Source organism: Dicentrarchus labrax, unplaced genomic scaffold, assembly GCF_905237075.1.
Source record: "Dicentrarchus labrax unplaced genomic scaffold, dlabrax2021, whole genome shotgun sequence".
NCBI lineage: Eukaryota > Metazoa > Chordata > Actinopteri > Moronidae > Dicentrarchus > Dicentrarchus labrax.
Window position 1 is genome coordinate 18,418,587 of NW_026136718.1, and position 13,392 is coordinate 18,431,978.

General features: G+C 39.9%; 1 protein-coding gene across 1 annotated transcript; it reads right to left on the bottom strand.

Moving 5' to 3' along the window:
- Positions 1-3,051: 3,051 nt before the first annotated feature.
- lpxn (leupaxin) lies at positions 3,052-12,425 on the bottom strand. The gene is made up of 9 exons (XM_051376142.1): positions 12,333-12,425; positions 11,190-11,275; positions 10,895-10,962; positions 10,371-10,461; positions 9,772-10,035; positions 9,481-9,654; positions 8,920-9,001; positions 8,653-8,801; positions 3,052-6,300 (listed from the first exon to the last, which is right to left on the bottom strand). The coding sequence occupies exons 1-9, from the start codon at positions 12,343-12,345 to the stop codon at positions 6,034-6,036; spliced, it is 1,194 nt and encodes a 397-aa protein (XP_051232102.1). The 5' UTR covers positions 12,346-12,425; the 3' UTR covers positions 3,052-6,033.
- Positions 12,426-13,392: the final 967 nt, after the last annotated feature.

A 13,392-nucleotide genomic window follows, 5' to 3' on the forward strand; every position in this document is an offset into this window, starting at 1 on the left:
AGCGGCTGTTATTTATCAACCAGCCAGCCCTGGTCTGCTCCTTGTGGGGCTTCCTAGCCCTCAACAAACCTCCACAAGCTTGTCCAAACCCAGGAGGCCATTCAGCTCTTAGGCAACAGGGCCATATTGCGGTTAACCATCACTCTTTAAAACAAATCTTATAATGATCCATGCTGCGGCTGCTACAGAGGCGGTGGATTTGGATTAGAGCCATATTACCAGTTGGCCCCATCCCAGTCCCAGAGCCACTCTGCTCAGTGTCTGACCCCTGGTCCAAGCCTCAGCCTTGCCACCTTGGCTGAGCCAAGAGCTGCTGCCCTAGCTGTCAACCATGTACCGCACAAACAATACAGGGCAGTAATGGAGATCTAAGTCTGAAGAACCTCAACCTCCACTCCAGTGTCAAATTCTCATCCATAACCGAATTTTAACCCTTGTAAAAACCTGGTCTGAACCTCAGCTTTCCAAATCCAATGTCCTGTGATCTCAAGTAACTTGGCCAAATCATTACAGGCTTGCAATTCTTGCATTCAAGACATGTTCTAACAATTACTAGAAGGGTTTAACTTTCTCAAAGAGCTCCATCGATCGCAAGAATGGTTTTCCCGAACATATCGCAGACTGTACTGCTCTGGCACACTGTACCATACACCCACACATGGACACAATGAAGCAGCATAATGAAACCATCTATCTTCTTGACACTAAAGACTAGCATACAGAAGGAGCTTACTGTCTTATAAATCTTTCTCATAACCCCAGCCAGTTTGGTCTGTGCCATTATTTAGGATAAAATGCACCATGCTCTTTTTCTCTTTGTTTTTCCATGTTGAGCATGGAGGTCCAACTGAGAGACCTGGCATGAGATGTAAGGGAGATGAGACAAAGACGTGCAGCAGAGGAAGAGGAGATGAAGTGTTTTGAAGTTGTCTTGAGAACCTCCCATAGCATCCCCCTCAAGAGCTGACTCTATTTAACCCATAAAACTGGAGACCTCAAGTTCACTTGGTTAAGGATCAGCCAGCACACAGAGAAGGCAGTGATGCTCGCACAGATATGCTTTGTGTCAACCCTAAACCCAAGAAGACCATAGTTTTCTCTTGTGTGTGTGTGTGTGTGTGTGTGTGTGTGTGTGTGAGAGAGAGAGAGAGAGAGAGAGAGATGAAAAGAGAGACAGAGAGATGAAAAGAGAGACAGAGCCCAAACTCATAAATACCATTTATATATTTATGTGTTTGCATGTGTTTTGCATCTGTGTGTGTGCGTGATACTGTTCACCAAACCCATTGATTGCATTCATTGTGTTGAACTGATTTGTGTGCATGTGTATGCATTTTAATGTGTGGGTAAACTGAAACTATTTGAATTAACATGTTTTTGTGTCTGCGCATGTGATTGAGTAAACCAAACCTAAGATGGCATGAATAGGAAAATCCACAAATAGTATTTACAAGGTTTTTGTGTGTGTGTGTGTGTGTGTGTGTGTGTGTGTGTGTGTGTGTGTGTGTGTGTGTGTGTGTGTGTGTGTGTGCACATTCATATGCCTGCCAGTGTGTGAGAGAGTGTGAGATAGCAACGAGCACTCACTGTTCGGCCAAGGACAACAAGAAGTTCCTTTTGGACAGAGGAGCTAGTCATGAATCAGGTGTGATACCTGCACCCAGCATCAGCAGAAAGCCAAAACAAACACACCCAAAAGTAGAGCTGTGCTCCAGCTCAACTTTTCTCTGTGTGGAAGTAATTACTGAGGTGTTGAAGTTGTCACTTTTTCTTTGCTGTTAAAAACACATTCATTTTAACTCTCACACAGAAACACTCCTTTGCACTCAGACTTTGCCCTCTAAACAGGCGGTGTAGGCATAGCGACTCACCTTTGGGAAGCTGTGAAATTTGCATGTACTTGTTTGGCCAATAACGACGGACACACCAACTCTTTCCAGTTCAGATGACTTGAGTTCTTTACATGATGTTTGGATTTTCTGGTCATTCAAGTTGCAATTACCTTCTGGTCTCGCCTCTGCCAGCTCAGTGCTGTTCAGCTTCATTATGAGAGGGTATGACAGTTTCTCAAAATGTAATTAAGTAGCTTATACATTCAGCAAGCAAGTTGAAATTAATCAATTTCCACATATTTTCCAGTCTACATTGGAGCACTAACAGCTGTTAAATGCAATGATGACAATGAACTCACCATGAGTTTGAACATGTACGGTATCCTCAAAGAATCACAACACAAACAAAGATGGCTACTGGAAATGACAGGTGCTTATTGTGTCCTCATGTTTAGTCTGCAATTACGGCCAAATCACGTCTAATGTGTCTAATCCCAGTGGTACCGGACCAATCAGCATCTTTTGAGGAACTACTGGCAGCTACAACATGAGCTATGGGCGTGGTTCAAGGGTTTAACACTTGTGTGTGATGACATGTATTAGGAAGTGACTGCTCGAAAACAACAATGGCGGCTTGTAAATAGCATAGACAGTTATTTTAGAACTGGAGAGTGTTTTTTTATTGAAAGAGCAAAGAACAGCACTGAAGGCTTCTCTCGATGGAAAATATGTTTTCACTCTTCTCCCGACTGGCTTCAGTAAGAGTTTGACTATGTTACAAGGTCTGTTGATCTGATTTGTAAAAGTCTGATTGTGATAGACAGTGATAGACAAATGGTTCATCCAATGACCTGCCAAGTATTTTTTTAAAGTGTCTGCCTTTTTCCAAACAGTTTCCAAAGATGACTTCTGTTAACCTGTCAGGCTAAATTTAAGAAAGACTAAAAGACACTACAAAAGTAGTTCATTCCAGCTACTAAAATTATGTGACTACAATAAAAGTGGAAGTAAATATCTTGAAAAAATGCATGAACACAGAATAACAAAAGGGTTTTGTGGTCTGACGACAATCCATTAAATGGCATTACTCATCCAGTTGCCATCTTTGTTTGGGTCAAGGAACTGGGATGCTTCCTGTGAAACGATTGTTCATGGGACACTGAGATGATATTTACTGTCTGCACTACCAACAAATAGGATTCTTTGAAGTTAATGGACATGCCTTCAAAATTTTATTTTATGACCTGACAGGATTTTTCAAGTTTTCCACCCATTTATGTTTGACATAACACACACATCACTGCATATGAGATGAAATACATTTTAAAAATCATTTGTGAGGAATTCACATTTGTTTCTCTTTAGAGCTCTGTGTTCCTTTAAGAGTAATGTACCTGCATTCACTTAAATATTTCTAGTAGTTCATTGACCTGTTGAGTTTATCAGTACATACATGGACATGCCTAGTAATGATGTTACAGTAATTTGATCCATCCATGTTTAACTGCACCTACTGGAGCTGTGATTTCACATTGTCCAGACTGATTTGCAACTGGAGTTGTCTCCAGGTGGCGTTTCCATGGAAGTGTTTCTACAAGCTAATGTACTGATTAATGAGTGAGTCTGTACCTGAGACCTATCTGACAGTTATGGGTTCAAAGCTGATGTGAACTGCTGGGTTTACTGGGTAGGGCAGCACCAGCTCCGGGCGTGACCCACAGTGGGACTGCATAGGTCTGGACAGGCAGCTCTACGGTCCCCATCAGGGGTGGCCAAGCGGACACAGCCATTTTACAGGAGAGGAGGTAAGTGTTGGGTTTCAGTGTCACGCAGGGGTAACTCTTGCAAGTACACTCCTCAACCCCTGCCCTCCTCACCCTGCCTCCCTCGTCACCAGTATCCATTATGCTTCACTCCCTTTTCCTCCCCCATTGAGCTCGAACTGCCATCATGGCCCAGTGAGCTCCCAGACCGTTCGTACTCTGTTTCACTGCTGTAAATGTCACCTGAGTTACACTCTCTCTGCTTTCCACAGACGGCCCTTTATTCGCCACCCTTTTAAAAAGACCCCTGCTCACATTTCATGTTTTCTCATTTTTACTACGTGCCAGAGAACCCTTTTCCTCCCTGTCCACTCAGCCATACAATAACACTCATATTTTTCTGTGAATGCCAGAATTACTTTCCCCGCATCATATTTTTGTTTTCTACTTTTCTACTCAAGACTTTGCAAAGCTTTGGTGTTGTAAATACACCCGACAGCTAGGATGAGTGTTCACATGTGCGTTCAACGTCTAAATTTAAACCCCTAGTTTACAGCTCTTTGATGTAGGAGAGTGAGCCACTTATTAGACCGTTTCGGCAAGTCTACTCCTACAGCATGCAGTTGTGACAGTAAATAGTGCATAAAGAAACATTTTTAATACTAGACTGCACATAATCGCCACTCAAGTCATTTGATCAAGTTGATGTTGTTATATGTATGGTTCAAGCTGGAAAGTGCACCTCCCTCTTGTACACAAAATGCAAATCTCTCAGGTGTGTTAAACATATTTAACATTAAAAATTACAGTATGTCTTTGAGTTCAGCAGGAATCTGGGCACAAGGCCGATAGATCATTAAACACTTGTGATCCTGGATTTTGACCGAACACGATACATTCACACTTATTCCGTGATGCAAGGTCCATATTCTGTAGAGGCTATGAGAGGCCTGGTCTGACAGTGATGACAGCATGATTAATGCAAACCTCCATTCTCACTCACACACTAACTTCACACAGCAAGTCTAAGTAGCTTGAAGAAAAGCTGGAGAAAGCTGACTACAGGGCCGACAAAAAGTAGCCAGTGTATCTGAAGATAAGGCAATGTCTGATAAGATACAATTTGACATGGGCAAGAATCTGAACTCAGTATCCAACAGAGGGGAACACTGAGAACATTTGAGCAAGTTTGGTTACCTTTATTATTTCACAGGTCGTTTCCATGATGCTCATTGCTTTACAAAACTGATTTATACTATAAAGTGATTTAGTTTACTTTTCTGCCCACCCACAATCATTTACTTCAGTGAGATTTCCTATACCATAACTTTAATTATTAATTTTGTACCTTCTATTAGGTTCTATCTTTAGTACTGTATGAAATACAATTAATCAGTTGTCACTTTGTGCTTTATGGTGTGATCAAGGACATGCAGACATCACATATTTGAATGCTGTCAGCCGAAAAAGCACGAACAAGGCATCTTGCTGTAAGACAAGACAAAAAAATTGGGCCCAGACATGCAAGGTACATCACCAAAAATACATTTACTCTAAAACACTTTGTGGTTGATTCATCCCTCAACAGTCAACGTCAGTTGCTGAAGAAATGCAGTGATGCGAGGGAGCTCCTTCTGAAACCACCTTTGTTCACCTCACCACCTTCATTAATCTTCCATAGGCATCTATAAAGGAGCCTGTGTGGAGAATGAGGAGGTTGTTTGAATCCAATGCATGCCAGGGGCCAAATGGTAGGTCAGAGTAAGAGGAAACTCAGGTTGGCACGCCGATTCATGCCATTCACTGCCAATACAAGCTATCAGGCCACATAGACAAGCCTCTTGACGAAGTGCCCCATACTGCCAGAGAATATCTCTAGACTGCCAAGTCTTATGGCAAACTAGGGATAGCTTAATGGAAACCACGGATTAAAACTGCACCTCTGTGTTTTTCGTCCTCCGTTTATAAATTTTACGTGATCATGATATACGAAATCCTGTATAATTTTGCCATGTGTCAAAAAAAAGTGTCAGCAACACACCTTGTACAACCATCCAAACTTCACATAAATGGAAAGTTTCTAAAATATTTTTATCATGGGGAAATATGTGTTTTCCTTGTGTTTTACAGCCATGTCAGTAATTATGTTACGATGTTAACATTTTTCCCTTGATATTTTAACAAAATCTACAAATAATTTATCCACACATTTTTCGCTTCAATTCAAAAATCTGTTAAAATGTCAGGCAGCTTAGTTGGCCATGAATTACTGAAAAAGTGAAGCGTTTATTGCTTATCTGCAAACACGATCTTGTAATGTAATTTACTCTAATGTAAGAATAGTATTGCCTCATTTAAATACATCATTGTGGCTAAATTAAAATCTCAATAATGACAATGATGCAGCAGTCTCTGCTCCATGTTATGTATCTTATGTCTCACACAAAGAGTTTGTCAAAGCAAGCCGAACAGTAAGGCTTCCCTTTCTGCTCCTTGAAAATGCCTTGGCTGAGCTGCCGCAGACAGAAGGCACACACAAAGTGCTCAGGATGAAACTTGCGATCCATAGCAGAGATGCAGCGGCCAGTGATGGGCTCACCACAGCCACCGCACAGAGTGCCCTGCCGGGAGTGGAAGTGCTGTGAGCAGAGTGGTCGACCATCCAACTCCATGAAACAGCCATTAGTGAAGGGCTTCAGACAGTCCTGGATACAGTAACAGAAGAGAAACATGGGGAAATGGATGTGGGAAAAGATGGAAGAGGGAGAATGAGAGAGAGAAAAAAGATTAGAGATGGTAAGATAGTGGGAGAAGGGTCAAACATATAAGATGAGCAAAAAGGGAACATGGATGTCATGAAAAGAATAATGTGTTATATGATATAGTTTCATGACTGTTTGGCAGCAAACTCTCAAATGCTGGATGCCAGTGCTTCCTTGGTTCACTAATTGATTTGAATGTAATATCATATAATTTAGACCCTGCTCTCAATTGTACCATATAATTGTAATATAGTTTTTATAAAATGTGAAATTAATGTTCACTATGATGGATTAACTCCACCATAAATTTAAAATCTCTTTATTTTGATCTGCAGAAACAAATGAAAACCAAAGGCTACCTGGAAGTTAACTATAACCCTGTGGTACGCTCTGCGCAATGGTCAGCTATAATATAAATTATAGCTACAAAATCTGCAATATTACTGACATGAACCATTAATGTGTTATGAAAAGTTAATGCTTGTGTTTCTGTTAACAACTTATTAACTAAAAGTCTACAGCCATGTTATTGGCTCTGTGAGGCTGTACTTACTTATGTACTAAATACTCACAACAGTGTCCTAACATGCTTTCAGTGATAATGCTAGTATGGTGAAGCAGGTATAATGTTCACCATGTTCACAGTGTTGGTTTAGCATTAAAATATTTGTTAATTACCACTAAACTCACAGCACAGGTAATTGACCATGAACCAAAGTATGGTGGCCCTGGATGAGTCCACCAAATTTAACAGCAAACCATCCAATAAATGTTGTTATATTTAAATAAAGAAATAAAAAGTCGAGCTCGTGGTCGTAATGGGTGGAAAGTCAGAAGATCTCCTGGAAGAAGTCCTGGAGACCATGAATGTCTGTATAAAATACCATGCCAATCAATCTAATAGTTGCTGAGATATTTCAGTCCGGACCAAAGCTGTGGACCAACCGACTAACAGACCAACATTACACTGCTAGAGCTTAATACTTGTCAGGTATTATCCCTTACTTAGACCTTGAACTAAATGGATCTAGCAGGGATGCTGTATGTAGCTCTGAGGTTGATTTCAGACATTTCTCTTGGCAGACAATTTGACTTGTCATAGCAGTAAAAGCACAGGTGTAGCTCTTAACATTAGCAATGGCTCTGTTCCATTTGTATGTGTAAGCTATGACAGTGCGCCAGCATGCACAACACCAGGGTCTTGGCACAGGAACACCTGAATGGAAAAATCCACTAATGACATTAGTAACACCTGTGTTTAACAAGTCAAAATGTCACTATGAGAAAGGTCTGTTTTGCTTGGTGTTGGTGACTGTTTCTTAAAACTGTATGCAGCTGAAACTGTGGAAATGTTTGAGGATTTTAGAACATTCTCATGCAGACTACAATTCAATTAAAATGGTTTAGAGTCGGAAGTCGCTTTAATGATTATCAGCAGACTTTTTATGAAAATGTCAGTCTGCAAAAAGGATCAGCTATGACTATGCTTCTAGAGAAACCTCAGTTTTTGAGGGTTTTGTTGCAATAATCATGGTATGGAAATCTCTCTGTACCGCTGATAAAACCAGGCTGCAGCACTGCATAGTGAGAATGGCCAGAAAGATGAAAGGTGCTACATTTTATGAACTACCTCGTTCATTTTTTAGCGGGAGATTGATTAAAAAGGCTCGACCACTTTTGAGTGTCCACTTCATCCTCTTAATGGAGTGTTTGACCTCCTGCCCTCTGGAATGCGATTTAGGTTACCAAGGGCCAGGAAAAATTGGGACCTTGCTGATAATGACTGCTCCATATCAAACAATGTGAGTTTCTGGTTTTAATAATTGTATTCATGTGCGGAAGATTTTAAGAGCAATGTATTTTCTGTACTTCATGTTCAGGTTTATGAACATTGTATTTTCAGTCAAGAATAATTTTCTTTAGAGGGCATAAAACATGAAAAATTGAATCTCCTATCTTATGCCAGAAAATCTCAACTGAGAGCATTTTAAGTTTAACAACTGCTCGTAGCTGAGTAAAGCAGAAGTGGAGCTGCACACTGAACCGTTTTTGACCAGATGCTGTGTACAGAAGGAGGTTTGAAGAGAATGTAAAAGATACCCACACTGAGGAATATGGTTTCCTTGATTTATTTGCATCATTTCAACCGCAACTGTATTCATCAGGCATAAGGTTTTCATCAGCCTTGTGGTCAAAATGTTGCAAATAAAGCAAATGTGTGGGTATCTTTCTCATTTATTCCTGGGTTTGTGTGTGAGCCAAAGCCGTGTGTGTGGTCTGAGGTAAGAGGCTCACTGAGCAGACGAAGCACTCTGGATGCCAGGTGCCATTGGCTGCAGTCAGGTAGTTCTCCCTGACTGACTCCCCACAGCCTGAGCACTTGGGAGCAAAGAGGTGGTAGAAGTCCTTGGAACAGTATGGCTTCCCATCCTTTTCTAGGAAACCTGGGACAGGAATAAGATGTATAAGATCAATTCTGAAGGATAATGGATACAATTATTTCCAACCGTTTGCTAAGGTTGTGGTTTCCAGAGAGGGGAAAATAATGCACAAGCCTCTCACCTTCAGCTCCAAACAGGCCTCCACAGTGTGTACAGAAGAAGTGTTCAGGGTGCCAGGTCTGGTCCAGAGCTGTCAGGATGTTCTGGTAAACCAGCCAGACATAGAAATATTACATCATGCTTTTACTTCCTTTAGGAATTAGTAAGGTCTGTCTCATCTCACATGTTCAGATGTAAGGAAGCACAAAAACGAGGACTGTGAACCACATAAAGTGAATCAGAGGAGAGGTTGCATTAGTTTTTGATGAATGACTTTGGTCTGCAGCATAATCCCAGACTAAAGAATCCCAATATGGTTTTGTGCTTTATTTATTAAGATGACATGTGGGATACGTCTAGAAAAATTAACTACATACTACTGTATGTCATCATCCAATCTTCAAAAGCTTATTGTGTAAATAAATGGATGCGATTTATGACAGAACAAGTTAGAGAATGAATCAGGAAACAAAGGCAAGTGTGTGCTTTAAGTATGTGATAGTGGAGTTCTGAATAGTTAGAAAAATTATCTATTTTAACATAATCAACACACAGTAAACAAACTAGGGGAGTTCTCTCTTACCTGCACAATGGGCCCCTTGCAGTAGGCACAACGAGGAGAGAAGAGCTGATGGTAGTCTTTGTTACAGTATGGTTGTCCATCTCTCTCAAAGAAGCCTGTGGTGCTCAGCTCCATCTTACATGCCACACACACAAAGTGTTCAGGGTGCCACACTTCACCCAGTGCGGTGATCATCTACAGAATAGAAACAAAACAGTAAGTGCTAGGAGAACAAGAAGAGGCTTTTATCATAGTTTCTAAATCCACAATGCACAGATTTTAATAGCTGCTCATTTGTTTATGTGACTGTACCTTTCCCACAACGCATTTGTTGCAGGAAGCACAGTGGCCCTTGGCTGTGGTGCGCACACCAATCTTCTCCAAGTCGGAGCTCAGTCCACCAAGCAGATCATCTATAGTATCTGTTTTCTTGCTCGTGTTCGAGGCCATTGCATCTGAACCTGCTGCACCGCCGCTGCTGCTGCTCGCCTTGTTCTCCTGTTGGCCTCCTTCTGTTTTCCTTTTCACAGACTGCTTCTGTGTGAGTGGTGGTGGGGTCGCTGAAGACTCTGGATCCTAAATGATAATACAAATAAGCTCAAAAATCTATTGTTTTCATATATATATTTGATTAATGTATTTTTCTAAAGGTCAGTGTGTAACAAGGCTCCTATACTGAATTACTTAAGGCTATGGTATTGACATTAATACAATGCTGCCCTCTGCTGTTACACTGGGTTAATTTCACTCATATTTAGTATTAACCTCACATCCACTCTTCTCTTTTACCATATGAATCACCAGTTTATATGGACTGAAGAGAAAAACTACAGAGTATTTTATCCTTTGACATACTGAAATAGATAAATATTGACAATTTTGAGACATGCACTTGTAGACAATGCACTGACCCCTTGTCCCAAACCCATCAGATCCTGCAAGATGGAGTCCAGCTCCTTAGTGGGTGAGTCCGGAGAAGCCGCCACAGGAGCTGGCAGATCACTAAAACCCATAGAGGAGCAAATTAAAAAGCATAATATCTCAAATTAACCTCCAAGAACACCAATTACCCTGTGATTTCTGTACAAATGCATACTGAGGGAAAACTGTGTCTCTGAACATAATCTGAGGTCTGAAGAATTAGGAACTGTAGAAAACCCCAGACAACAGTACTAATAATACAAATCAATGCAGAAATTGACATAGGGGAATACTTTTGACAGCAATATCTATTGTGGCCTTGCAATTAGGTTAAATGTAGACTTCTACTTGTACTAAAGATTGTTATGCACATTAAGATACTTTAAAAGTGGAAGACCTTATAGTCATAACATGCTGTGCAATGAATTTCAAATCATTTCCTGTTTCCTCTACATACTTTACACAATGATAATGTGAAATGGGAGTCAGCAGGGGCCTTAAGCCTACGCTTTACCTGTAGACATTTGAGAAGACTGGGCCTTTTCCTTTCTTGGTAAGTCCAGCACAAACTGCACCTGGCGTCTGTGGACACACAACCAAAAATACTGGAGTTTCTGTGATTGAAGTACCAAGATTTCTAGTTAATCTGATCACATGATTTGTTAAAGAACATTGTTTACCAAAATGTAGACATTAACTTCTCAAATGGTTGCTTAAGAATAAAGTTAAGGTCTGACTTAAACTGAAATCTAGGTGATAATTAAGAAAGTTACGATGTAAGTTTGTAATTTCTGTGGCTTTGTCTTCACCTCTCCATCAACTGGATTGTTGCTGTTGTTCTCACTGACACCCTGTGAACCTGCAGAAGTCTGGGCCAGCTCCTCTAAAAGAAAATCTGTGGCAGAGTGAACATATATTCACATGTAGGCATGCATACATACACAGTATTCACACAACATAACAACTAAAACACTTTACAACGATTGATTTTACTTTCTGGGTGTTTATTATTAAACTAGAGTATATGTGATTTGCACTAGGGAAATATTTTCTGTGTAGATAGTGCATCTCGATGTACAGATCAAAGTGATAGCAGATCAGTTTTAGGTAGCTGTAAGAAAACCAGCTTCCTCACGCAGGAAGTGACAGCAGTCATGTTGCAGAAGTGAAACTTGTAATAATGTTGCAAGATTCTGGTGACAAATGTTACACCAAAAACTCTCTCCTCACACGTTGTATTCTTAGATGTAACATCTAAGAAAATGGTAAGATATTTGTATGAAAAAAGTCTTTGTGAGGAAGAAGACAAACATGGCTGTTGACGAAAAAAAAGTTCAGCTTTTTTTGTACTATTGACAATTGATCAGTTTATGTCTTTTACTGTCTTCACATCTCAGAAAAATCTGCACATAGTCTCATTTATTTTAGAACATAATGAAATTATGAAAATTGTTCTATTTTTTTTAAATACACTTTTGGATGATGAGTGAAGCCCAATCTATTTGTTTATTTTACCACGATACTCTGTTGAGATCATAATGTCTGAGAGAGTTTTTGAGAGTCCTGGCAGCAGAGGTTACAAACAATAAAAGGCATGATTAAAATGACTAGTAATACAGTACATAATACATACATAATAAGTACAATAGTGCAAAAGAAAACTAAGACACAATAGCAAAACAATGTTAAAAAAGAGTTATTTAAATAATGACATGCTGAACTTCATTTATGAGTACAGCATATAGTGTACTTGTGTACTGTACTTGGTGTGAGTCACAGAATACGCACTGTGACACACTTATTCTATGATCAATAATGCTTTTTATGTCTATCGTCTACATCAGTTTTAAATCATAGCACTTATTATAATAATCATTCCATATCTAATAATCTGTCCACTGATCAGTTTGAGGATGATCAGCAATGTAAAACATGACAGAGAGTTGTCTTACCGAGCTCTTCCATGTCGCCTCCTGCTCTCACTACTTCAGTATGAGTGTGAGTGTGTTTTTTGCAGCTGTTAGTTACTAAGGTAACCAGCCCAATTTCTCATCAAGTCAAAACCGTCACTTCCTCTGACAAAGGTTTGTTTTTTGCTTGTTAGTGAATCAAGATCTATCCTTAGTTAGTAATGAGGTTTTGCTATCTCCAGAGAAGAGGAAACCAAGAGCAGTTTCTGAACAGTGAGATACAACTGAGATAACAGATTTCTGTGCTCAGTTGTTGTGTGTTTATATTTGATGTAACCATATGAATAGATTCTGTGCTTTATTTATGACATATACTATATGTATGTATATACATATACATATATATAAATCTATAAAAAGTAGACAAGAAATAATACTCTATAGTCTCTTTACCACTGTTTCACACACAACTGATAAAGATGATCAATTCAGGAGTATTTATTAATTCAGTTTTCAATTAAAGCGCCAATTCATAACAGAAGTTATCTCAGGACATTTTTCAAATGGAGCAGGGCTAGACCGATCTCCTTATAACATTTACAGAGACCCAACAGTACCACCATGAGCAAGCACTTGGCGACGGGGGCAAGGAAAAACTGCCTGTTAAGAGGCAGAAACCTAGGACAGACCCTTTGGCTCTAGGTGGGTGGTCATCTGCCTCGACCACATTATCATTAATAACATTTTAATGATAACTTCATAGATTCAAGGATAATGTAATTCACAACAAGGTTGTATGAAATTTTGATATAGTTACCTTTATGCTACCTCAAAAATCAGTGTCATAAAAATAAAATAAAGATGATTAAATATAAAATGTATTATTAATTTGCATAATGAATTGTTGTGGAAGAATTCAACTGCCTGAGGGAAGAAGCTGCTCTCTCAGATGGCAATAGGGTGAACAGGCTGTGGTGGGTGCAGTCTTTTAGTATCCTTTGGGCTCTGCAGGCCCCTGACCTCACCAATATGACTTATGCTGGGTAGCTGAGTACCAAATATCTTATAGGCGTTTCACCCGCTGCACTGTCATCCTGTCCTG